This window comes from Perca fluviatilis, chromosome 21, assembly GCF_010015445.1.
Source record: "Perca fluviatilis chromosome 21, GENO_Pfluv_1.0, whole genome shotgun sequence".
Lineage (NCBI taxonomy): Eukaryota > Metazoa > Chordata > Actinopteri > Perciformes > Percidae > Perca > Perca fluviatilis.
The window spans coordinates 252594-275659 of record NC_053132.1 but is presented as its reverse complement, the minus strand read 5'-3'; the positions used below and the strand labels follow the sequence as shown (position 1 = coordinate 275659).

At 40.0% G+C, this 23066-nt stretch overlaps 2 protein-coding genes across 3 annotated transcripts; one reads left to right on the top strand and one right to left on the bottom strand.

The window, feature by feature from the left end:
* Nucleotides 1-147: 147 nt before the first annotated feature.
* On the bottom strand, nucleotides 148-13924 carry LOC120551382 (microfibril-associated glycoprotein 4-like). Of its 2 annotated transcripts, XM_039788799.1 has the most exons (7): nucleotides 13827-13924; nucleotides 10322-10380; nucleotides 9324-9477; nucleotides 2221-2261; nucleotides 1986-2082; nucleotides 1121-1285; nucleotides 148-1005 (listed from the first exon to the last, which is right to left on the bottom strand). In XM_039788799.1, exons 2-7 carry the CDS (start codon nucleotides 10325-10327, stop codon nucleotides 752-754), a joined length of 717 nt encoding a protein of 238 aa, XP_039644733.1. In that variant the 5' UTR covers nucleotides 10328-10380; nucleotides 13827-13924; the 3' UTR covers nucleotides 148-751. The 2 variants fall into 2 exon arrangements, with proteins under 2 accessions (XP_039644733.1, XP_039644732.1); XM_039788798.1 differs by lacking the exons at nucleotides 10322-10380; nucleotides 13827-13924 and having other exon boundaries at nucleotides 9324-9513.
* A 5602-nt stretch (nucleotides 13925-19526) lies between these two features.
* On the top strand, nucleotides 19527-23066 carry LOC120551384 (microfibril-associated glycoprotein 4-like). The gene is made up of 4 exons (XM_039788801.1): nucleotides 19527-19575; nucleotides 20776-20872; nucleotides 21744-21908; nucleotides 22016-23066. The coding sequence occupies exons 1-4, from the start codon at nucleotides 19549-19551 to the stop codon at nucleotides 22267-22269; spliced, it is 543 nt and encodes a 180-aa protein (XP_039644735.1). The 5' UTR covers nucleotides 19527-19548; the 3' UTR covers nucleotides 22270-23066.

Genomic DNA, 23066 nt, shown 5'->3' with positions numbered 1-23066 from the left:
TCAAAAATAATGTACATTTTTGAATTAGAAAATTAGTCCAGACAGAAAGACACAGGAGACAAAGTGAAGACATCAGATCATCTTAATGCTCAGCTTCTTATTATTTATATGCAATCTGTTCAGTAATTTACACAGATTACTATATATGTGTTTCCATTTAAAGATTATGGGCCCTACTTTCCTGCTGCAGCCGCCCAACTGGAGACACATCTGACTTTTCTTCCACGTTGCAGCGAGCTGCGACTGCCTTAAACTAGGGCTGCACAATATAGTTGTTTTTTTTATCGCTATCACGATATCAAATTGTACAATAAACACATCGCTAAAGGCTGTGACATATCGCAAAAGTAAAATGTAACTTTCATTATTTTTTTAGTGTTGCTTTTTATATTCAGTTCAATGTTCAATTTGTTCAAGAAAACAATGTTGGAAATGGTTGTTTTTTTTGTTTTAAATTCAACAAACTATTGTATTTTAGTAGAATACTGAAAGCAGTAGAACTGAGAACACTTTAATATCTGTTTATTTATCACAAGTGATATCGTTATCGCCATATTCAACAACTTATCGCATATGTTTCTCATATTGTGCACAGACGGTAACAAGAATTACAAACATCAGTTGGTTTTCTTGTGCTGGTGCCCAGTTTCAGGAAAATAAGACCTGTTGTAAGATAAAATGCTTAATGAGAGAAAGAGAAATAAATCACAAGAGATGAGCTGATATTCTGCTGGACGTTGGTCCTGGAGAACTACAGCACAGGACGGACCTTCATGCTGATGGTCTTCAGGGAGTAGTCACGACCTTTCCAGGTTTGCCACGTCACTCCAACAGCAGAGAAAGTGCTGTTGGTACCCAAACGATAAACGCCGTTTGGATTTGCATAGTTACAGCTGTTGTACCAGAACGCCCCCAGGAATGATGTGGCACAGTTCCAAGGCCATTTGTCCTGGTCTTTGTCAGAGGTGGTGAACTTCTGTCCGTTGTGATAAGTCAGGGAGTCTCCTACAGAAACACAGTGTTTGTCAAAAAAGTATATGAGACTATTTGTGATGCCCTTGAATAAAATAATATAAATAAATACTATATATGGATGATAGAAAAAACTCAACCCACTCACCTGCCCCTCCGTTAATGAATCCAGACACACTCAGCACAAATCCGTCACCTGCACCGACGGAGAACGAAGAGTACCGAGCGAACACTTTTTTCCCCTGAAAGTCTTCCATGTCGACCAGCAGCTCACTCTTTTTGTTCTTTGTCAGGTAGTAGATGTTGTTAAGACCTACACACACACACACGCACACACACACGCACACACACACACACACACAAACACACACAATCATGGCGCTTACCCACTGCTGGTACCAGCTCTACTTGGCTCTGCTCAGTTCGGCTCGACCGCGGTGCCCTGTCCTTTATTTTCCATTGCATATTTAGTACCGCTTCATGTGTGAGGCAAGGGTGGCTGGTCGTTATAGCGACACTGCAGGAAACTGCCGTGACCTAACGCAACACACACATAGAACGTGGAAGGTGTGTTGTTTGTAATTCTCGGCATGTGGCTGTTGCCATAAGACACATTTTGTTTCAAAAGATGCTGGAGGCAGTAAAAAAAAAAAAAACGCCGCTGGCTGAACTATTTAACAAACTAACTTTAACTTTTTACTACCTGTTAACTTTTTACTACCTGTTAGCAGGTACCAGGGTCTTTGTTTCATAATGGAAAACCAAAAGGCCCAGTAGAGTACGAGGTGAATCGAGTTATACATGTGTAATGCAAAATCGTGTTGCTAATATACTAAAAGTTGAATATCTTGTACAGATGTGTAGTAAATTCAGGAAGAGAACTAACTGATCTAAGGACTAAAGGTTTTTTGGTCAAAGTTCAATTTCTGGAGTTACACAACAGAATTTAACGTGTGAACTTAATGAACAGTTACTTTTATGAAGTCATGACTTGGTTTGGTTTCATTTCTCACCGAGCCAGTACTCTCCAGCAGCGTTACCAAAGCCTTTCTTGTATTCTTTCCAGCCCCTGTAGAAGTTCACCTTGCCGTCCATCCTCCTCTGGAACACCTGGGGGGATGGGATGATGGGATGGGGGGTTAACTAGCTAAACACACAAGTTATCTGACAGATCATGTTTCCAGACAACAAGGTTTTTACTGGAATGTGATTTATTGTGAAGGTCCAACAGGTTGACTGAATACTCACCGTCCACCGTCCTTTTTCTGAAGCCATGTCACAATACACCTACACGCAAACACATTCATCAGTAAATGTGATAATTTAGTGGTTTAAATTTGTACATTAACTTTACACTAATGAGCAGGGCAACACGGAATTTGTGGTTGCAGAGTTTTCAGCAGAATTTTCAAAAATTTAAATAAAACTCAATAACACAAATTACAGTGCCTAAACCTAACCAATCCAACTAATGAAGGCAACAAATACTAGCCAATCTTTATTCACTACTTCTACTGTTACCTGATGTGTTTAAAAAAATCAATATTAAAATGTATGCAGATGATTTAGTCATTTTTACAAAAAACATCCAAGAAACCACCTTAATTCTTACATCAGCAATGACGCATGTTCAGGATTGGCTTACTAAATCAGGTCTTTTATAGAATACCAAAAAGATCTTTGTAAATCTGTGTGTATGATGTTTACAAAACAACCAGTAAAGGTGACATGTAGAGGGGAGGAGCTTGACATTGTAATTGCGTTAAAGTATCTTGGGGTCACACTGGACTCTACATTACCTTTAAAAGTCACCTGAAGAAAGGTTTCAAATATGCTTGTTTTATGTTCAAGGCTCTGTATGGGCTTGCCCCACGTTTTTTTAATTATTCCATAAAAAGATGGCTGACGACTTCCGGGTTAACATCGTCAAGATGGCAGCATAGAGCTGGTGCTCCTGAAAAGAATAGTCTAGAAAACTCCCTATACTCTTTAAATCAAGATTTAAGTAATATATAACATAAGAATTCAAAGGGAGTAAGATGGAAACTAGGTGTAAAATGAAGAAAGTTACAAAATCTACAGAGATAATCGACGACAACCCCGCGTCCTCGCCTCCCAGCGCACAGACAAGCAGCCATGAGGAAGACCTAGTGATCCCAGCCAGAGAGACCGTCAATCTGAGCCTCATTCTTAGGGAGTTAAGAGATTTTCGTCAAGATAATAAGCTAGCTTGAGGATATTAAAGCAGAATACCAACGCTAGACTAGATGAGGCGGAAGGTCGAATTACGACAGCTGAAGAAAGGATTCAGAATGCGGAAGAGGTACTCACTGCCATGCTGAAGATGCACAGCAAAATGGAAGAGAAACTCGTGGACATAGAGGGTCGTTCAAGACGCAATAACGTTAGAATATATGGGGCCGAGAAGGATTCTTCGACAATGGCTTCATTTCTGGAAAAACTCCTGAGAGAAAACTTAAATCTACCGGAGGACGCGCCGCTTCAGATTGAACGTGCCCACAGATCGCTCGGAAAGCAGCCGCCAGCAGACGCTCAACCGCGATCAATCGTGGTTAAATTCCTAAGTTTTACAACGAAAGAACAGATCATTCGTCAGGCATGGCAAATGAGAGGATTTTCCTGGAAGGGAAAACAGGTCAACATTGACAACGATTACGCTCCCCGAGTACTTCAGATGCGAAGAGAGTACGCAGAGATACGCAAAGTCTTGAAGGACAGTGGAGTGAAGTTTAAAACTCTGTTTCCTGCTCGTTTGATGGTGATGTATGAGGATGGAGCGAAGACATATAACACAGTAGAGGAAGCAACGCAAGATATGGTGAAGCGGGGACTTCCAGTGTAACCTATCAGTCACCCGGGCACCCTAATGGAGCAAATCCAATGGATGACTTGGCAGAGAGTCGGCCGAGGTAAGGATATCCGCGATCCCCAACAGAGGAGAAGGCCAACATTCAGGGAGAAGTTGCAGACTTTCCGAAGAAAAAACACAAGTTCGTAATCTTGATAATCGCTGCTCGGTCGCGATTCCCGTTGGAGCCTATCAAGAGGAAGGAGAGACGGGGAGCCGTCAATTTGAGAGAGACTTGCAACCTAGTTACTTCAGCGCAGTTTTAAAATTTTGTTAGTTTAGTTTTAAAATTTGTTTCAGTTAACGTCAGTTCTGTCAAAGGGGATGCTGTATGTTAAGACACTTTTGCCACTATTATTCCATGAAAATTGTTTCATTTAAAGGAATATTTCACCGCTGGAAAGCTGAATATATCTTTAAATTGGGTCACTTATGTAGTAGAAATGTGAAAAAAAAATTGAAATTTGTGCCTTCTAGGCCGAGAAAAGCCAGAAAATGTGTTTTGGTCTTATATGGATGAAAAACACCAAATCCCAGAATGCACCTGCTTTGTTGCTTTGAGTCCACTCCCAAGCCACGCCTACCGCTTGACAGACCGACAGAGGCATTCAACTCAACTCAAGCGTGTTTTATTGTAATTTCAACCATATACACGAAACAACGTTTCATTGTGATTCAAGTGGTGTTACACATTTAATATAAAAACGACATTATATAAAAACGACATACGAAACGGGCTACATTTAGTACACACACTTTATAGGCTCCGTGAAGTTCAGCTAACACATACTAGCATTAGCGCTTGGTGGGCTGTAAACACCGAGCATAAACACAGCCGTGAATTAGCGTGCAATGTAGAATGGTCGGCATTTAACAGTCACAAGCTCCACCAGCAGTTAGCAGTAGCTAGTTGGATTTTATTTCTACACCAGTCCCTTTTTACACAGCCCACCTCCACGGGCCGGCGAGAGCAGCCTGGTAGCTGGATAGTCCCGGTGCCGGTACACTGTTGTTCAGGCATGTTTCCACAACAACAAAAACACAGCAGTCACTGAACTCACGTTGGGAGTTTCGTTGAAGGAGGATGTAGTCCAGCTTGTTGTTTAATGAGCAGACACTTGCAAGCAGGATGGATGGGACAGGTGGACAGCTAGCGTTAGCTTTCCACCTAGCCGATGAGGATGTCCCCTAGCCGGCTAGCGGCATTGAGCGACACCGCTGGTCTCTGTGCAGGCGAAGCTCATGTAGTGTGCCGAGTATTGCGTCTGTAATAACGTTTCCTCCATATTCTCCGATCTGTACCGATGTATCCCAGTGGTACACACGTCCGGTAGTTTGAATGCAGATAATTGTTGTAAAAGTTTTCTGCTGAAAACCGAAAGCCTTTTTAGCGAAGGTTCAAGATGGCTGACAGTCGTTTTCATTCGGAATACCTCGGCCAGACTCGGCAGTCCAACCCCCTGTGGGCGTGTTGAAAACATACAGAAGAGGATCCTAATACTGGCTGTAGTCCTTGCCACTGGCCCAAAAATCTTCCGATGACGCAAAAATCGTCATTTTACGTCATCGGAAGATTTTTTCCAGGCCCCAAATGCAGAGATCTCTCGTCTCAGGGGGACATGAGGGAGGGAAGCACGGTCATTCAGAAATACTATCGGGTTTCTACTGATACAAAGCTGAATGCTAAATCGGTGAAGTATCCCTTTAATGTCAACGGCATACTCAATCCAGTTAAAAGAGGAAAGATCTTCTCTAAGCTAAAGAAGGCAAGAGCGGAGGTAGTGTTCTTACAAGAAACTCATTTAAATGATGCTGAACATCTTAAGTTAATCAAAATGGGCTTTAAAGAGGTATTTTTTGCATCCTATAAACCAGCACGAAAAAGAGGAGTGGCCATACTTATATTTAAAAAACTGAACTATGAACATATTTCAGAAAAGAGTGATAAGGAAGGAAGATTTGTACTTATAACAGGTAAAATAGAGGGAAGGTTAGTAAGTTTTTTTAATGTTTATGCCCCCCCAAATTCAGAGTGGAATTTCTACCGTGAAGTGTTTGATTTAATAATCACTAAAGCTCAAGGAATTTTAATTTGTGGAGGTGACTTTAACATTCACCTAAATCCGGGTCTGGATTGCTCTAGAAATACCATGGAATTAAAATCACTGATTAAAAAGGTGAACAGCCTGTTAAAAGAGATGGGTATAATAGATGTGTGGAGAGAACTGAATCCAAAAACTCTACTCTACTCTCACTATTCTCATCCTCATGCGACTTACTCTAGAATAGATTATTTCTTTACCTTTAAAAAGGATCTTCATTTGGTCCAACACTGCGAATTGGGAAAGATGGATATTTCTGATCATAGTCCCATTTACATGTGGATGTGTTTAGAAAGGAAATCTAGATCCACAGTCTGAAGAATGAACTCTGATATCTTAAATAACCCCCAAACCAAATTAAATTTAGAAAACGAGATTAGATCATATTTGGAAATAAACGACAATGGAGAGGTGACACCATCAATGCTTTGGGATGCACTAAAGGCGGTAATAAGGGGCAAGATAATAGCCATCACATCTCATTTAAAGAAACTTTGAAGGCAGAAAATGCAGGAACTTGAAATTAAATTGAAAAGATTGCAGATTGAACATAGGGCTACAATGAATCATAAGGTGAAGCAAGATATTAAGAAAACAGTTAAAGAAATAGATGATATATACTCTAAAGAATTACAGAATAAACTTATATTCCTAAAACAAAGATACTATGAAACAGGAGGGAAGTCATTAAAATTGTTATCTTACAGACTAAGAAAGCAACAAGCAGACAGAACGATCAATAAAATAAAGAATACTCAAACAGGGGAAATATATTGTAAATTGGAGCAAATACAGCAGAGTTTTGAAATGTTTTATAAATCTCTCTACTCGCAGCCTAAAAATAATAATGATTTGCAGATAGATGCATTTTTAGCCTCAATGGATTTGCCTGAAGTGTCAGAAGAACAAGGATTTAAATCAATGGGGATTTATCAGATTCATTTCAATTAGAGCGAGGCACAAGACAATATCTCTCCACTTCTATTTGCCCTATTTATTGAACCACTAAGCCAATGGATTAGGCAGAACCACTCAATTAAAGGGGTAGAAATGGATTCGGGAGAGCATAAATTAGCTCTCTTAGCGGACGATATATTGGTATATATGAGCCAACCCACAAAGTCCCTCCCTACACTATTTAACTTTCTTGAGGGGTATGAGGCCATATCAGGTTATAAACTCAATGTTTCCAAAACCCAGGTACTAACACTAAATTATGATCCACCTAGACAAATTAAAGAGAAATATTATTTAAAATGGTATAGTAAATCAATTAATTACTTAGGAGTTAACATATCGGGAGACTATTCAGATTTATTTGATTTAAACTATGGTCCTTTGATTAAGAAAATAAAATCTGACCTGACACGTTGGAACCTTATCCCCATATTTGGCCTAAGTTCTAGAGTCGACTCAGTGCGAATGATTATTCTACCAAAATTATTGTATCTCTATCAGTCACTTCAGGTGGAAATCCTGAACCAACAATTTCTTGAGTGGAATAAATTAATTTCTAGGTTTGAATGGCAGGGTAAAAAACCCAGAATAAGATTTAAAACGTTACAGTTAAGCAAAGAAAATGGTGGGTTAAGTCTCCCATGCCTACAATATTATTACTACGCGGCCCAATTATGGCCATTAGTCTGTTGGAGTAGTCCAGGTTATCTAGCAAAATGGATTGAAATAGAGCAAGGGATGATGGAAGAAACCCCGTTATCTGCCCTCATCGCAGACAACGAGCTAAGAAATAAAATTATTAAGGAAACAAACCCATTGATAAATGTATCATTTAAAATTTGGCATCGGACAATGAAAATGGGGGGTTTGAAAGACGCATCGAGAATATTAAGATGGTGTGCCTTTGATACTGATTTCATCCCAAACAGAATAGACAATCGATTTCGTATTTGGGCTAAATTAGGAATCTCAAGTTATTACACTCTTTTCGACAAGGGTAAAATCCAAAGCTTTGATTCACTAAAGGAGAAATTTGGGCTTAACCAAAGTGACTTTTACAGATATCTTCAAGTTAGGGATTCTCTAGAAGGTAAAATTAAACCAGTACTGGCAAGGGCTGAGTCAGGAATAATAAAGGTTTTCCTAGCGGTATCCAAGGCCCTGCCATGTAAAAAGATAATTTCAAAGTTGTATAAGGGTTTTTTCCAAAATCTACCCGAAAATAGGGACAAGTGGATAAGGGAAGGAGACTTAAATATTTCAGATGAAGACTGGGGGAGAATTTGTAGAGCACAGTGGCAATCCACAAGCTCAGCCACATGGAGAGAATTCTGTTGGAAAAATGTTATTAGGTTTTTTATTTCGCCATCACAGAATAAACATCAGGGGAAGGGTACTAGCTGCTGGAGATCATGCGGAGAAATGGAAGCGAACCATTATCACATTTTTTGGGGTGTCAGAAATTGAATCAGTACTGGCAAGAGAATGAAGAAGCTCTGAAGGCTGTCTTTGGGGTAGAGATTGACTTTACCTGTGAATTTTTATACTTGGGTAATATCCCCTCAGAGAGGTGGAACAGAAAGGATAAGAAGTTATTGTTAATTCTCCTAGCAGCTAGTAAAAAAGTAATTACCAGAACATGGTTAAAACCAGAGTCACCCACAGTGAAGGAATGGATTGATATAATACATAATATATAGGTGATGGAAAAATTATCTTTCTCCTTAAGAGCATTAAGGGAAGACTTCCTCCAAATATGGAGTAAATGGATTGATTACATTAAACCAGTACGCCCAGACTTCTTTTAAAAGGTGTTTATTTATTTTTTAATTTTTTTGGAATATGGCATCTTTTGGAATTTTCTGTAAATAATAGCTCCCCATGTTCTGTTGTATATAGTTACTGTAAATAGGAGGAAACAAAGCATTGGTAACACTTGTGAAATTTGATTCCAGGTCTGAGAGAATACACTCTGTATTGCTAACTGTTTTATTTTTATTTGTATGAATACATATGTATACATTTGCATATTGTTATCATTATCAGCACTAATACTGATTTGATGAATAGTTAATTGCATAAACTTATAAGTGTCATTGATTTAGAAAATCATTAAAGGCCTGCCTATTGTATTTCTCCTTGAAAAATAAAAAAAAATAAAAAATTACAAAAAAAAAGAAAAGATGGCTGACAACAGCATTGGCACCTGGGTGGACCACATTTGGACAAACTGTGCTGTCTGTATGAGAGAAGTAAATATTGGAATAGCCTACCACATGCATTAAGGGAGTGTCATAACGATTCTACTTGTAAGACTCAGCTCAAACAATGGCTAAAAGGCAGGGTTGGTAACATTTTCCAATATACACTTTTTATATTGTTTAAAATGATCTTTACACCACAACAACACTGAAGTATACCTTTGACAGCAGACAACTTTCCATTGGGATAGATGGTGTACACTCCACTGGGTTTGCTTTTGTTTTGCTGATAGATGGCACTGCAGTCTACCGGTTGAAGGAGCTGCTGGCAGCTGGCCAACAGTGGAGCCAGCAGGAGGAGGAAGACGGAAACCAGCTGGAACAGAAGAGATGTCATTTTGACTAAGGTTTTAACAGTTTGGACTCTAGCTTCATGACGGTGTTGACAAAGTCAGCTATTAGAGACAGAATGGTGGGGCTAATTAACAAAAATGATCTGCGTGGGTTGTCCCTGTAGTAGTCTGGAGCAATGGAAGTACATTGACACTGACATGACGTCAGGCCTTTTCCGCTCTCTGTGTGTTGCCATTCTGAAAATCCCTTTGCTATAAGTAGCAACAACAAACTGAGGCAGCAAGCTACACACTGAAAATATCAGGTTTTGAAGAAAATTTGGATCGTGCAACAAGCCAGGCCTGCTTGGTTCTTTCAGGGAATGATTTTAAAGATTTTCAAAGAAAGTATTTAGGGCATTTCCTCTCTAACTGGGAGGTTTTGGGACCGATTGGTGGGATTGCTGTGGACGAAGTACACACAGAGATACACTGGTAAAAGCCAATGAGGTTTAACCATGTATCCAGCTAATTTAAATAGCTATGTAATAACTTTATTTATTATTGTATGTGGCATTTTCTTTTGCAGTTTGCAAAAAGAAATTCCTTCCTGAGACTATTTAGCATGGCCACCATCGCTGTGTCTGAGGCTTAGCTCCGTGCAAGACGATTGTGATTGGTTTAAAGAAATGCAAACAACCCAGAGCATTTCTTTCTCCTATCCCAGAATGCATCTGTGGTTTAGCCAGACCTTACTCCACAGCGCTGTGGAGATAGAGCTGGCAATGAGAGGCTATCCCTGTAACAACCATCTAATCTACTGATATCAAGCTTCTTTACAGTTTCACAGAACTTTGAGATTTGTAAAATATCAGTTTAGAAACTTACCTTCATTGTCAGTTTTCTGCTGAAATGAATCAACTGCTGATGTAGATCTGTCTGATGCTCTGAAAACACAATAAGAATGAATCAAAATGCTAACACTTAATAATAATGGTACATATATTATGATAACAACTCTACAATTCTTCAGAGTATATATGTCCAATGCTATGACTGGTCAGTTTTTTGAAGAAGACATGAATAATAAATCATGATTTAAATATCTTAATTGATGCATTAATTAGGGCCCGAGCGCCGACAGCAGCGAAGGCCCTATTGAAACTGAAGGAATTATTATCTGTGGTGGCAAATTTTATTTTAACCATTTAGTTTAATGATTGTTTTATAACGCCACAAGATTTAGCTTCTTCATGTGTAGATTCAAAAGGCTCCAAGTGAAATAGCTGGCAACTGTCAACTTTCAGCCTAGTAGAGGTTTTTTTTGAGGAACTCCAGCTTCTCATTTGTTTTAACTTTTAGCAGATAAAGTGAAGAAGGCCATAGAACTGTCTGAACCATGTCTCCTTCTGTCTCCTGAGATAACCTGTTGTTTAGGCTAATGAAAAGAACAGGAGCAGAGGGGAAGGTGAGACAATGGTGTGACGGTAATGATGTCCTCTTTTCAACTATGGCCATGCTAAGAGATACGTTTAGAGGGGTGGCTTAACAGAGGTTTTCTCTATATGATGTGTGGATGTTTAGATTTTAGGTTAGAAGACTTTTTCAGACGTGCTGCGGTACTTGTGAAACTGTATTTTCTCCATTTGCAAATGTAAATAAATACTCAAAGACCAAACTTTGGTTTAATTCTCAAACAGTCTTTATTCGTTTTGATTTTATCATGGATATCACTAAACCTTGCTGCTTCATAGGAAAACTTCCACCACATATCATTACGGCAAATGCCTTTTTGAGGGGCTTAACATACATAATTCACCAAAATTGGCAGTCGCATCAAGTCTGGTGAAAATTCACGTATTTTAAGGGTTTCGGGAATAGGCGCACAAAAACTTGGTCCACATATGTAGCATGTCAAGACGTACAAAAAAGCTCATTGGACCCATACCCTAAACCAAACAGGAAGTCCACCATTTTTTATTGAAAGTTCTCAAATTTTTGATTTTGGCCCTTTCCACATGTCGTACTTTAACGAACTCCTCCTAGAGATTTCATCCGATCAACTTCAAACTCGGTCTGTGCCATCTTAAGACGTTAAAGATGAAAAGTTGTTAAAAGAAAAACTTTTCGTCATAGGAGGTGACCATGGCGGGGCGGCCATTTTATGCGTTTAGCCATCAAAACAGGAAGTGGGTGTAACTCGAGTGTACGTTGTCCAATTGGCTCAAAACTTTCCAGGATTCATAAGAGTCCAACCCTGAGGACAAAAAAAGGCCGATATTTACTTAAAGTCATAGCACCCCCTAGTGGCAACAGGAAGTAGGCCTAAATGTCAAGGTGCTATACTTTAACAAACTCCTCCCAGAGATTTCATCCGATGGACTTCAAACTTGGTCTGTATCATCTTAACACCTTAACGATGAAAAGTTGTTAAAAGAAAAACTTTTCGTCAAACGGTGTGGGCGTGGCGTGGCGGCCATTTTGAGTGTTTAGCGATGAATGAGAAATTGGCTGTAACTACAGTGTACATTGTCATATCTGCTTGAAATTTCCCACAATCAACAAGGGTCCAGGCCTGAGGACGTATACACGCTAATATTGACTTTTGGTCATAGAAACAGGAAGTCAGCCTTATATGACAAAAATCATCTGATTTACATGAAACTTATAATGTGTGGTCTACATGTGATACTGAGCCGCCCCCTATACTTTAACCACACCCACTTACTCAGGCCTTTCATAACATTTGAACCGTTTAAGGTAGAGTCTTGTGTGAGGTGTCATTGAACTCAGCAGAGAGTAACTTTTTGATTGGTGATGGTTTGACCCGTCCATCGCTGCTTGCAGCTTTAATTAATGTATTGTTCCTGCATTAAGTCATGCTTGAGATTCTTTTAAACCTTGTACATCACTGATAGTTCATGAAGTACTACATGAATGAATTCATGCTTTTTCATGCTTAAAGGAACAAGCCGACTTATTGGGACTTTAGCTTATTCACCGTAACCCCCAGAGTAAGTCAAGTCGATACATACCCTTCTCATCTCCGTGCGTGCTGTAACGCTGTCTGACGGCTCCAGCATTAGCTTAGCCTAGCACAGATCCTGCAGGTAACTGTTTCCAACTAGCCTACTGCTCCGAATTGTGACAAAAGTGACAAAATAACACCAACATGTTCCTATTTCCATGTTGTGATTTGTAGAGTCACAGCGTGTACAAAAAACAACGTTACATGAGACACAGCCGTCTTCTATCCGTAAACAAACCGGGAACTATATTCTCAGACAGGCTTGCTGCGAGCATATCACTCCGCCCAAGTACTACATTCTTCCGCCTGAGAATATAGTTCCCGGTTTGTTTACGGTTAGAAGATGGCTGTGTCTCATGTTACGCTGTTTTTTGTACACGCTGTGACTCTACAAATCACAACATGTAAATAGGAACATGTTGGCATTATTTTGTCACTTATTCGGAGCAGTAGGATTACTGGAACCATTCACCTGCCTGTTCTGTTATGGGCTGATGCCACTGGAGACGTCAGACAGCATTACAGCACGCACCGGAGATGAGAAGGGTATGTATGGACTTGTCTAACTCTGGGGGTTACTGTGAATAAGCTAAATTCCCAATAAGTCGGCGTGTTCCTTTAAAGTCATGATAATTCATGTACCATTATTATAAAGTGTTATAAAAATGTTTAGTTTCAGTCAACAAACACAGGCAACAGATTATGTGAATGAAGAATAAGAAGTGTTGGTTTTCAGGTTATCATTGGATAATCCATTATTCATTTGTAATTAGAAAATGAATAACCCGTATATTTGATAACTGTAAAACAAAAAAAGTATTTGCATAAACTAAAATGAATCCGTTTGCAAAGAAAAACTCAAGCATCAAAAAACCCATGTCACTGCTGTTTTTGGTTTCAAACAATAAAACAAATTGTACACAATGTTTGAATGTTTTTAAATTATTTATAATTTTTTGATTCCAAGACCAGAAACGTTGAAATGTTTTTCATTAATTACAAGTAAACTACAGATTATCCAATGATACTCTGACTTTGGGTGTTCAGGTTCTGGCCTCACTGCTCCCCTTCAAAAATACACTAAGATCAGAACAACAGAGACGAGATTTTCGTTTCCCAAAAGACGATTTAACCGGAACAATGTTAACGCACTAATGTTATCTTAAAGACTCAAATGTATCACACACGATTGCCAGAAATTTCATTAAACTGTCACTTTTCTTTTCTGATGGTTGAAATGCAACACACTTCTTCTAAACTTTTCTGTAATTCAGTCATTTTGGGTTGAACAAAAATCCCCAAAAGACGGTCATGTTGTCACAGCTGATCTCCCGGTCTCTGTAATGTCTTTGGTTGGATGCTTACCTGTCTGAACTCAGCTGCAGGTCGAACTGAAGAGTCTTCGTGTCTTCAGAGGAAACAAGCTGCTGCTTTCTGCTTCAGTCGGTCACAGCTTCACTACTTATATCTGCAGAAGGCTGTGATGTCACATCGCCTGCCCTTTTTACCAATAAAGACATACAATTCCAAGGAACTTTTCTAAGTGTGTATTTAGTTTAAACCAAATATTTGCACATCAGCCCAGGTAGATATTAAATAAACAGAACACGATCATGTTTCTCTTAAATAAACAGAATTGTGTTACCAGAGGACTGCATTATGTTTATTTAGTCATTGATACCCGGATCTCTTTCTGATGATTATTCAAACAGGACATCCTTATTAATGAACATGGCCTGCTCCAGCTTTTCTCCCAAACAACTAATGGGGAGAGGGAAAGGGGCTCAAGGGATTTATAGATGCAGGACCACAGCAGAAGAAATAAAGGAGGACTGAACTTCAACACAGAGCCCACATTGCACCAGATACATGTTTAAGAGAGAAGTAATATAATTTTGTATAATTATAAAAAGTGACATATAGACAGATATGATGACACACAATTACAAAACATTAAACAAAAAGATGCCCATAACAACAAACCACACCGGCCTAACTACATAAACAGTAGAAGAAACCAGCAATAGCAGCAGGAGCAGGATTAGAAGGGGGGCACAGGGTGAAATCCAGCCCCCCTGGAATAAGATTGGCCCCACCTGGTGCCCCCCCCCCCCAATACATTGGACTAGAGTGCTGTCAATCTGACAATTGTGATTTCCATTGGATCAGAGTAAGAAGGGAAAGACCCGGCAGCAGTGGGTCAGCAGACCATTAACGTTAGACCCAGCGTTAGTGGGTCAGGGACCACTAACGTTAGATCCAGCGACAGTCGGCTCATTAGCAGAAGTTTATATGTTACTATGCTGCCATTTTATATCTATGGGCCACACAGAGTATTGTGAGCAGGGGGCGACTTAATCATGTGCCTGTGAATGTTGAAATGAGTTGATATATAGTATGTGTCCATGAATATATGACTGTCATTTTTGAGATCCTGCAGGATCAAACTTGTCTCATATCTACCCACATCTATCTTTAAGAGTTTTCTCTCATTTACAATTTCACTAGAATTAAGAACTGACAAACAAGAAACATGTCATAACAAATTAAACTAGATACACACTTGAATGCCTTTGACAATGTGTATTTAGTGAACAGGCGCAGATCCCTCTATTATTTAATATTCGGTCACAATTTCACTACTTATATCTGCAGAAAGTTGTGATGTCACATCGCCTGCCCTTTCTACCAATAAGGACATACAATTCCAAGGAACTTTTCTAAGTGTGTATTTAGTTTAAACCAAATATTTGAACATCAGCCCAGGTAGATGTTACATTAAGAGAAGAAGATCATGTTTCTCCTAAATAAACAGAATTGTTTTACCAGAGGACTTCTACATTATGTTTATTTAGTCATTGATACCCGGATCTCTTTCTGATGATTTCTGTTCATTCAAACAGGACATCCTTATTAATGAACATGGCCTGCTCTAGCTTTTCTCCCAAACGACTAAAGGGGAGAGGGAAAGGCGCTCAAGGGATTTATATGCATTTATATGCAGGACCACAAAAGAAGAAATAAAGGAGGACTGAACTTCAACACAGAGCCCACATTGCACCAGATACATTTTTAAGAGAGAAGTAATATAATTTTGTGTAATTATAAAAAGTGACATATAGACAAATATGATGACACAAAATTACAAAACATAAAACAAAAAGATGCCCATAACAGCAAACCACACCGGCCTAACTACATAAACAGTAGAACAAACCAGCAATAGCAGCAGGAGCAGGGCTAGAAAGGGGGCACAGGGTGAAATCCAGCCCCCCTGGAATAAGATTGGCCCCACTTGGTGCCCCCCCAATACATTGGACTAAAGTGCTGTCAATCTGACAATTTTGATTTCCATTGGATCAGAGTAAGAAGGGACAGACCCAGCAGCAGTGGGTCAGCGGACTGCTAACGTTAACCCACCACTGCTGACCCACTGGTGCTGGGTCTAACATTAGCGGTCCGCTGACCCACTGCTGCTGGGTCTAACGTTAGCAGTCTGCTGACCCACTGCTGGGTCTAACGTTAGCGGTCTGCTGACCCACTGCTGCTGGGTCTAACGTTAGAGGTCTGCTGACCCACTGCTGGGTCTAACGTTAGTGGTCTGCTGACCCACTGCTGCTGGGTCTAACGTTAGCGGTCTGCTGACCCACTGCTAGGTCTAACGTTAGCGGTCTGCTGACCCACTGCTTCTGGGTCTAACGTTAGCGGTCTGCTGACCCACTGCTGCTGGGTCTAACGTTAGCGGTCTGCTGACCCACTGCTGGGTCTAACGTTAGCGGTCTGCTGACCCACTGCTGCTGGGTCTAACGTTAGCGGTCTGCTGACCCACTGCTGCTGGGTCTAACGTTAGCGGTCTGCTGACCCACTGCTGGGTCTAACGTTAGCGGTCTGCTGACCCACTGCTGCTGGGTCTAACGTTAGAGGTCTGCTGACCCACTGCTGCTGGGTCTAACGTTAGAGGTCTGCTGACCCACTGCTAGGTCTAACGTTAGCGGTCTGCTGACCCACTGCTGCTGGGTCTAATGTTTACGGTTCACTGACCCACTGCCATGTTCATTAATAAGGATGTCCTGTTTGAATAAACAGAAATCATCAGAAAGAGATCCGGGTATCAATGACTAAATAAACATAATGTAGAAGTCCTCTGGTAACACAATTCTGTTTATTAAAGAGAAACATGATCTTCTTCTCTTAATGTAATATCTACCTGGGCTGATGTTCAAATATTTGGTTTAAACTAAATACACACTTAGAAAAGTTCCTTGGAATTGTATGTCTTCATTGGTAAAAAGGGCAGGCGATGTGACATCACAGCCTTCTGCAGATATAAGTAGTGAAGTTGTGACCGACTGAAGCAGAAAGCAGGAGCTTGTTTCCTCTGAAGACACAAAGACTCTTCAGTTCGACCTGCAGCTGAGTTCAGACAGGTAAGCATCCAACCAGAGACATTACAGAGACTGGGAGATCAGCTGTGGCAACATGACCGTGTTTTGGGGGATTTTTGTTCAACCCAAAATGACTGAATTTACAGAAAAGTTGAGCTTAAGTTTGTTGCATTTTAACTATAAGAAAAGAAAAGTGACAGTTTATTGAAATTTCTGGCAATCGTGTGTGATACATTTGAGTTTTTAAGGTAACAGTGCGTTAACATTGTTCCGGTTAAATCGTCTATTGTGAAACGAAAATCTTGTCTCTGTTGTTCTTTTCTTATTGTATTTTTTAATACAATAAGAAGTGAGGCCAGAAACTAAAACCAAAAGTTAGGGTATCATTGGATAATCTGTAGTTCATTTGTAATTAATGACAATTAATTGTGTTTTTTAACACCGTACATTTTTTTATCATGAGATTAACGTTCTTTTTGGCCTAGCAAACTTGTTAGTTTTTTAACATGCCGTTGCAACAACTAGTAACGTTAGAAAAACTACAACACCACACCGGATCTAGCTTGACCGGAAACACAACAACAGACACACTTGTTTGAGCTTGCGAGCCAGCCAAAGATTAGTACATACCTGCAAACTAGTCGCCTTTTGGCGAAAATCACCGTTTTGAATGGGAAAATGTCATCCACGTGAATCATGTAGATCTGAAGAGTTTTTATTTTGTGGTGGAGGTGGAGGTGCTAATACGGCACCGGTGCCTTAACAACCGTTATCTACCGGACCGAATAGTATTGCGGATTTCGGTGCCTTATTTAGGTGCCACTTGAATGCCTGCGCTTCTCTCTGATGCTCCGAAAACGGACGTTAGAGGGAACAAAAACACTGCCGCACAGGACGCTAGTTAACACTACACTTAGCAGCAGGGAACATTAGCCTACCGTTAGCTAGCCGCTGCAGTAAACACAGTTAAAATGCTGACAGCTAAACGGTGTAAAGTGTGACTGTATTTCACTGTAGAGGATTCTAACACCAGATTGTAGCTGCCGTTGTCTGAAAAACAGACTCAGCCTCGCTTCGCCAGCCTCATGGTGCTACAGCCAGTGGTTGTTTTGGCCGTTTTGTGCTCCTTTTTGTTTTTTAGATCAACTTTTTATTGTTTTATATATACAATTTTTGGTTCAGGCACCATTTTAAAAGTATCGTTGTATCATGTTGATAAGAGCATTAAAAAGAATGGGACAAAAATAAATCAAGGGACATTTAGAATAGAGAAAAATATGCGATTAATTGCGAGTTGACTATGACATTAATGCAATTAATCGCGATAAAATATTTTAATCGTCTGCTGGTCTCAGAATCAAAAAATTAAAAATTATTGAAAAAGCATCCAAACACTGTTTACAATTTTTTGATGTTTTGGTATTCATTTTCTAATTACAAATGAATAACGGATTATCCAATGATACCCCAAACACCAACACTTCTTATTCTTCATTCACATAATCTGTTGCCTGTGAGTTTGTTGACTGAAACTAAACATTTTTGTAACACTTTATAATAATGGTACATTAATTATCATGACTTCATGCATGAAAAAGCATGAATTCATTCATGTAGTACTTCATGAACTATCAGTACTGTACAAGGATTAAAAGTATCTCAAGCATGACTTAATGCAGGAACAATATCTTAATTAATGCATCAATTAGCAGCAGCAGCGTTCTGAATCAGCTGCAGCTGTCTGGTAGATTTTTAGGGAGACCTGTAAAGACACCGTTGCAGTAGTCAAGTCTACTGAAGATAAAAGCATGGGCAGGTTTTTCCAAATCCTGCTGAGACTTAAGTACTTTAACCCTTGATATATTCTTAAGGTGATAATGGGCTGACTTTGTAATTGTGTTAATGTGGCTGTTGAAATTCAGGTCTGAGTCCATGACTACACCAAGATTTCTGGCATTGTTCTGTCTTGTAAAGTTGTAATCATAATTTATGTACCATTATTATTAAGTGTTACCATTTTTCATTTACTCTTATTGTGTTTTCAGAGCATCAGACAGATCTACATCAGCAGTTGATTCATTTCAGCAGAAATCTGATAATGAAGGTAAGTTTGTGAACTGTAATAACTTTGAGATTTGTAAAATATACAAATCTCAAAGTTCTGTGAAACTGTAAAGAAGCTTGACATCAGTAGATTAGATGGTTGTTACAGGGATAGTCTGCCAGCTCTATCTCCACAGCTGCTGGAGTAAGGTCTGGCTAAACCACAGATGCATTCTGGGATAGAAGAAAGAAATGCTCTTTTTTTTTTTTTTTTTTTTTTTTTTTTTTTTTTTTTTTTTTTTTTGTTTTGTTTTTTTTTTTTTTTGTTTGTTTTTTTTTTTTTTTTTTTTTTTTTTTTTTTTTTTTTTTTTTTTGTGCTTTTTTTTTTTGTTTTTTTTTTTTTTTTTTTTTTTTTTTTTTTTTTTTTTAAGCTGTTTCACCCTACTCTGCATCGGATTGGCTAGTATTTGTTGCCTAGTTGAATTGGTTAGGTTTAGGCACTGTAATTCATGTTATTGAGTTTTATTTTAATTTCTGAAAAGTATGCATCCACAAATTCTGTGTTGCTGTGCTCATTAGTGTAAACTTAATGTACACATTTAAACCACTAAATGATCACATTTACTGATGAATGTGTTTGTGTGTAGGTGTACTGTGACATGACTTCAGAAGGAGGACGGTGGACGGTGAGTATTCAGTCAACCTGTTGGACCTTTACAATAAATCACATTCCAGTAAAAACCTTGTTGTCTGGAATCAGGGAGGGGCCCTATTTTAACGATCTGAAGCGCCAAGTGTGAAACACCAAACGCAAGTAGCTTTGTGGGCGGATCTCTGGCGTGTTGCTATGATACCGGTGGGATAAATGACTCTTGCGCGACGCAAATCTTAAATGGGTTGGTCTGAAGTAGCTAGGTGTGGTTTGGGTAGCGTGAAAATAACCAATCAGAGTCATCTCACATTCCCTTTAAGAGCAGGCGTATTGTTCCATGGCGGATTGCTATTATGACGCAGTTTTGCCTGGCGGCGCAGCGGGGCTGTCCAGGATGCGGCAAAGTAATAAATGCCCGTCTTGGCCGGGTTGGCGATGTTGCGGCGCCTCTCGGGCGCATCTCCTCAAGTCTAGAGAGGATTGCTGCAGCCATGGAGCATGGGCCTCCAAACGCGACCACCTGCACCTGTTGTGCCCCTTCCTCCTCCCCCTCTCCATCTCCGTCCACCCGCTCCATCAGGAACGTATCGCGCATTACTCCCGGACCAGATTCGCCGTAGTTCAACATCACGTCTCCTTAAGTCCTCTAATATTTCCTCATTTATGTCATCAACACATCCATGATTCATGGAAATGTTGTGTAAAACACAACAAGCCACAAAGAATGCTGCGACTTTTTGAGGACTGTACTGTAAAGTGCCTCCTGATCTATCCAAACACATGAAGCGCATTTTCAGTAATATTTTTCTTTGTAATTATGTATGGTTTTCAAAAATGGGAACTGCTGTAGATGAGAGAAGTGTATGGCGTTGTGCACCACGCTACATTATAGCCAAGCATGCGCCCTAAAATGGCATCTGAATACGCGCCACTGACTTTAGACCAGGTTTTTCCTGGTCAGTGGCGAGTATTGTTTCTGAAACTGCAAAATAGGACCACGTAACGTTTAGCGCCTGAACCACGCTCCTCTTTGGCTGAACCGCCGCGGGGGCGCAAATACAATCCTAATTTACGGACGTGCGTCTGTGGAGGGAAAAGTCCGGCTGTCGTCGGTGCAAAATAGAATGATACATGCATCGGTGTACAAAGGCAATTGCGCTGAGTGCAAGATAGGCCCGAGCTGTCAGATATTTCGTGTGTTTAGCTAGTTAACCCCCATCCCATCACCCCCCAGGTGTTCCAGAGGAGGATGGACGGCACTTTGAACTTCTACAGGGGCTGGGATCAATACAAGACCGGCTTTGGTAACGGTGCTGGAGAGTACTGGCTCGGTGAGAAATGAAACCAAACCAAGTCATGACTTCATAAAAGTAACTGTTCATTAAGTTTGCACATTAAATTCTGTTGTGTAACTGCAGAAATGGAACTTTTGACCAAAATACTTCACCATCTGTACAAGATAATAAACTGGTACCAATTTGCACATATATTATGGCGTTTTTCCATTACATGGTACCTACTGGACTCGACTCGACGCCTTTTTGGTTTTCCATTATGAAACAAAGTCCCTGGTACCTGCCAACAGGTACTTCTTTTAGTATCACTTCCACTGAGGTTCCAAGCAAGCTGAGGTGATACCAAAAGGTGACGTGAAAACCTGCAGACTAAACTGATTGGTCGGAGAGAATCGTCACTAATCACTGCAGCATCATTGCTACCGACAGATGGGGGTGAACAAACCCCCCCCTTTTTAAATAGTTTAGCCAGCGGCGTTTTTTACTGCATCCAGCTTCTTCTGAAACAAAATGTGTCTTCTGGCAAACAGCCACATGCCGAGAATCACAAAAAACACACCTTCGACGTTCTGTATATGTGTCGCGTTAGGTCACGGTAGTTTCCTTCCTCCATTCATAACCATGCATACTGTACTTTCAGTCACAGATATACATTAACTAATTCATAGTCATACATTCATCGCTGCTCATTGAACGTATGACTATGAATTCATTAATGTATGTATGTGACTGAATGTATGTATGGACCAGCCAATCTCGCCTCACGCATGAGGCGTACTAAATCTGCAATGGAAAATGGACGGGGCACCTCGGTTGAGCCGAGCAGAGCTGGTACTAGCTGTGGGTAAGCACCATAAATGTGTGTGTGTGTGTGTGTGTGTGTGTGTATGTGTGTGTGTATGTGTAGGTCTTGACAACATCTACTACCTGACAAATAACAAAAAGAGTGAGCTGATGGTCGAAATGGAGGACTTTGAGGGGAGAAAAGCGTTCGCTCGGTACTCTTCGTTCTCCGTCGGTGCAGCAGGTGGCGGATTTGTGCTGACTGTGTCTGGATTCAGTGGAGGGGCAGGTGAGTGGGTTGAGTTTATTTTCTATCATCCATATATAGTATTTATTTTTTTCAATGGCATTACAAATAGTCTCATGTACTTTTTGACAAACACTGTGTTTCTGTAGGAGACTCCCTGGCTACTCACAACGGAATGAAGTTCTCCACCTTCGACAAAGACCAGGACAACTATGGAGGGAACTGTGCCAGATCATACCTGGGGGCCTTCTGGTACAACGGCTGTGGCCATACAAATCCGAACGGCATTTATCGTTGGGGGGCTGACGGCACTATCAGTTATGTTGGAGTGGAGTGGGTACATTGGAAAGGTTATAACTACTCCCTGAAGACCATCAGCATGAAGGTCCGTCCTGTGCTGTAGTTCTCCAGGACCAACGTCCAGCAGAATATCAGCTCATCTCTTGTGATTTATTTCTCTTTCTCTCATTAAGCATTTAATCTCACAGGTCTTATTTTCCTGAAACTGGGCACCAGCACAAGAAAACCAACTGACATTTGTAAGTCTTGTTACCGTCTGTGGTGGTGTAAAGTAGAGCTGCACAAAATGAGAAAAATATGCGATAAGTTGTTGAATATGGCGATAACGATATCACTTGTGATAAGGAAACAAATATTAAAGTGTTCTCAGTTCTACTTCTTTCAGTATTCTACTAAAATACAAGTTTGTTGAATCTAAAACAACAAAAAACAACCATTTCCAACATTGTTTTATTGAACAAATTGAACATTGAATTGAATATAAAAGACAGCACTAAAAAAATAATGAAAGTTTCATTTTGCTTTCGCGATATGTCACAGCCTTTAGCGATGTGTTTATTGTGCAAGTTGATATCGCGATAGCGATTAATAAAAACAGCATATTGTGCAGCCCTAGTTTAAGGCAGTCGCAGCTCGCTGCAACGTGAAAGAAAAGTCAGTTGTGTGTTCAGTAGCAGGAAAGTAGGGCCCATAATCTTTAAATGGAAACACAAATATAGTCTGATCGGGTGTTAATCACTGCATGAACAGCAACTAGTCTAAAAAGCAAAAAACATGTTTTCTACAAAGAAAACATCTTTGTAGTTCAGGACAGCAAGTTGATGTTTGGTGGAGGTTTGAAACTCTAATATGAATCTTTATCTGCTGTACGGTGACAATAAATAAGAAGCTGAGCATTAA

What these genes read in the sequence shown, in the direction of transcription:
- LOC120551382 (XM_039788798.1), bottom strand. Translation starts at nt 9,498, where the DNA reads ATGACATCTCTTCTGTTCCAGCTGGTTTCCGTCTTCCTCCTCCTGCTG. An exon ending in CAGAAAAAGGACGGTGGACG is followed by an intron (nt 2,083 to 2,220) that starts GTGAGTATTCAG and finishes CCATCCCCCCAG; the next exon opens with GTGTTCCAGAGGAGGATGGA. An exon ending in ATTCATTAACGGAGGGGCAG is followed by an intron (nt 1,006 to 1,120) that starts GTGAGTGGGTTG and finishes GTGTTTCTGTAG; the next exon opens with GAGACTCCCTGACTTATCAC.
- LOC120551384 (XM_039788801.1), top strand. Translation starts at nt 19,549, where the DNA reads ATGACTTCAGAAGGAGGACGGTGGACG. An exon ending in TGCTGGAGAGTACTGGCTCG is followed by an intron (nt 20,873 to 21,743) that starts GTGAGAAATGAA and finishes GTGTATGTGTAG; the next exon opens with GTCTTGACAACATCTACTAC. An exon ending in TGGATTCAGTGGAGGGGCAG is followed by an intron (nt 21,909 to 22,015) that starts GTGAGTGGGTTG and finishes GTGTTTCTGTAG; the next exon opens with GAGACTCCCTGGCTACTCAC.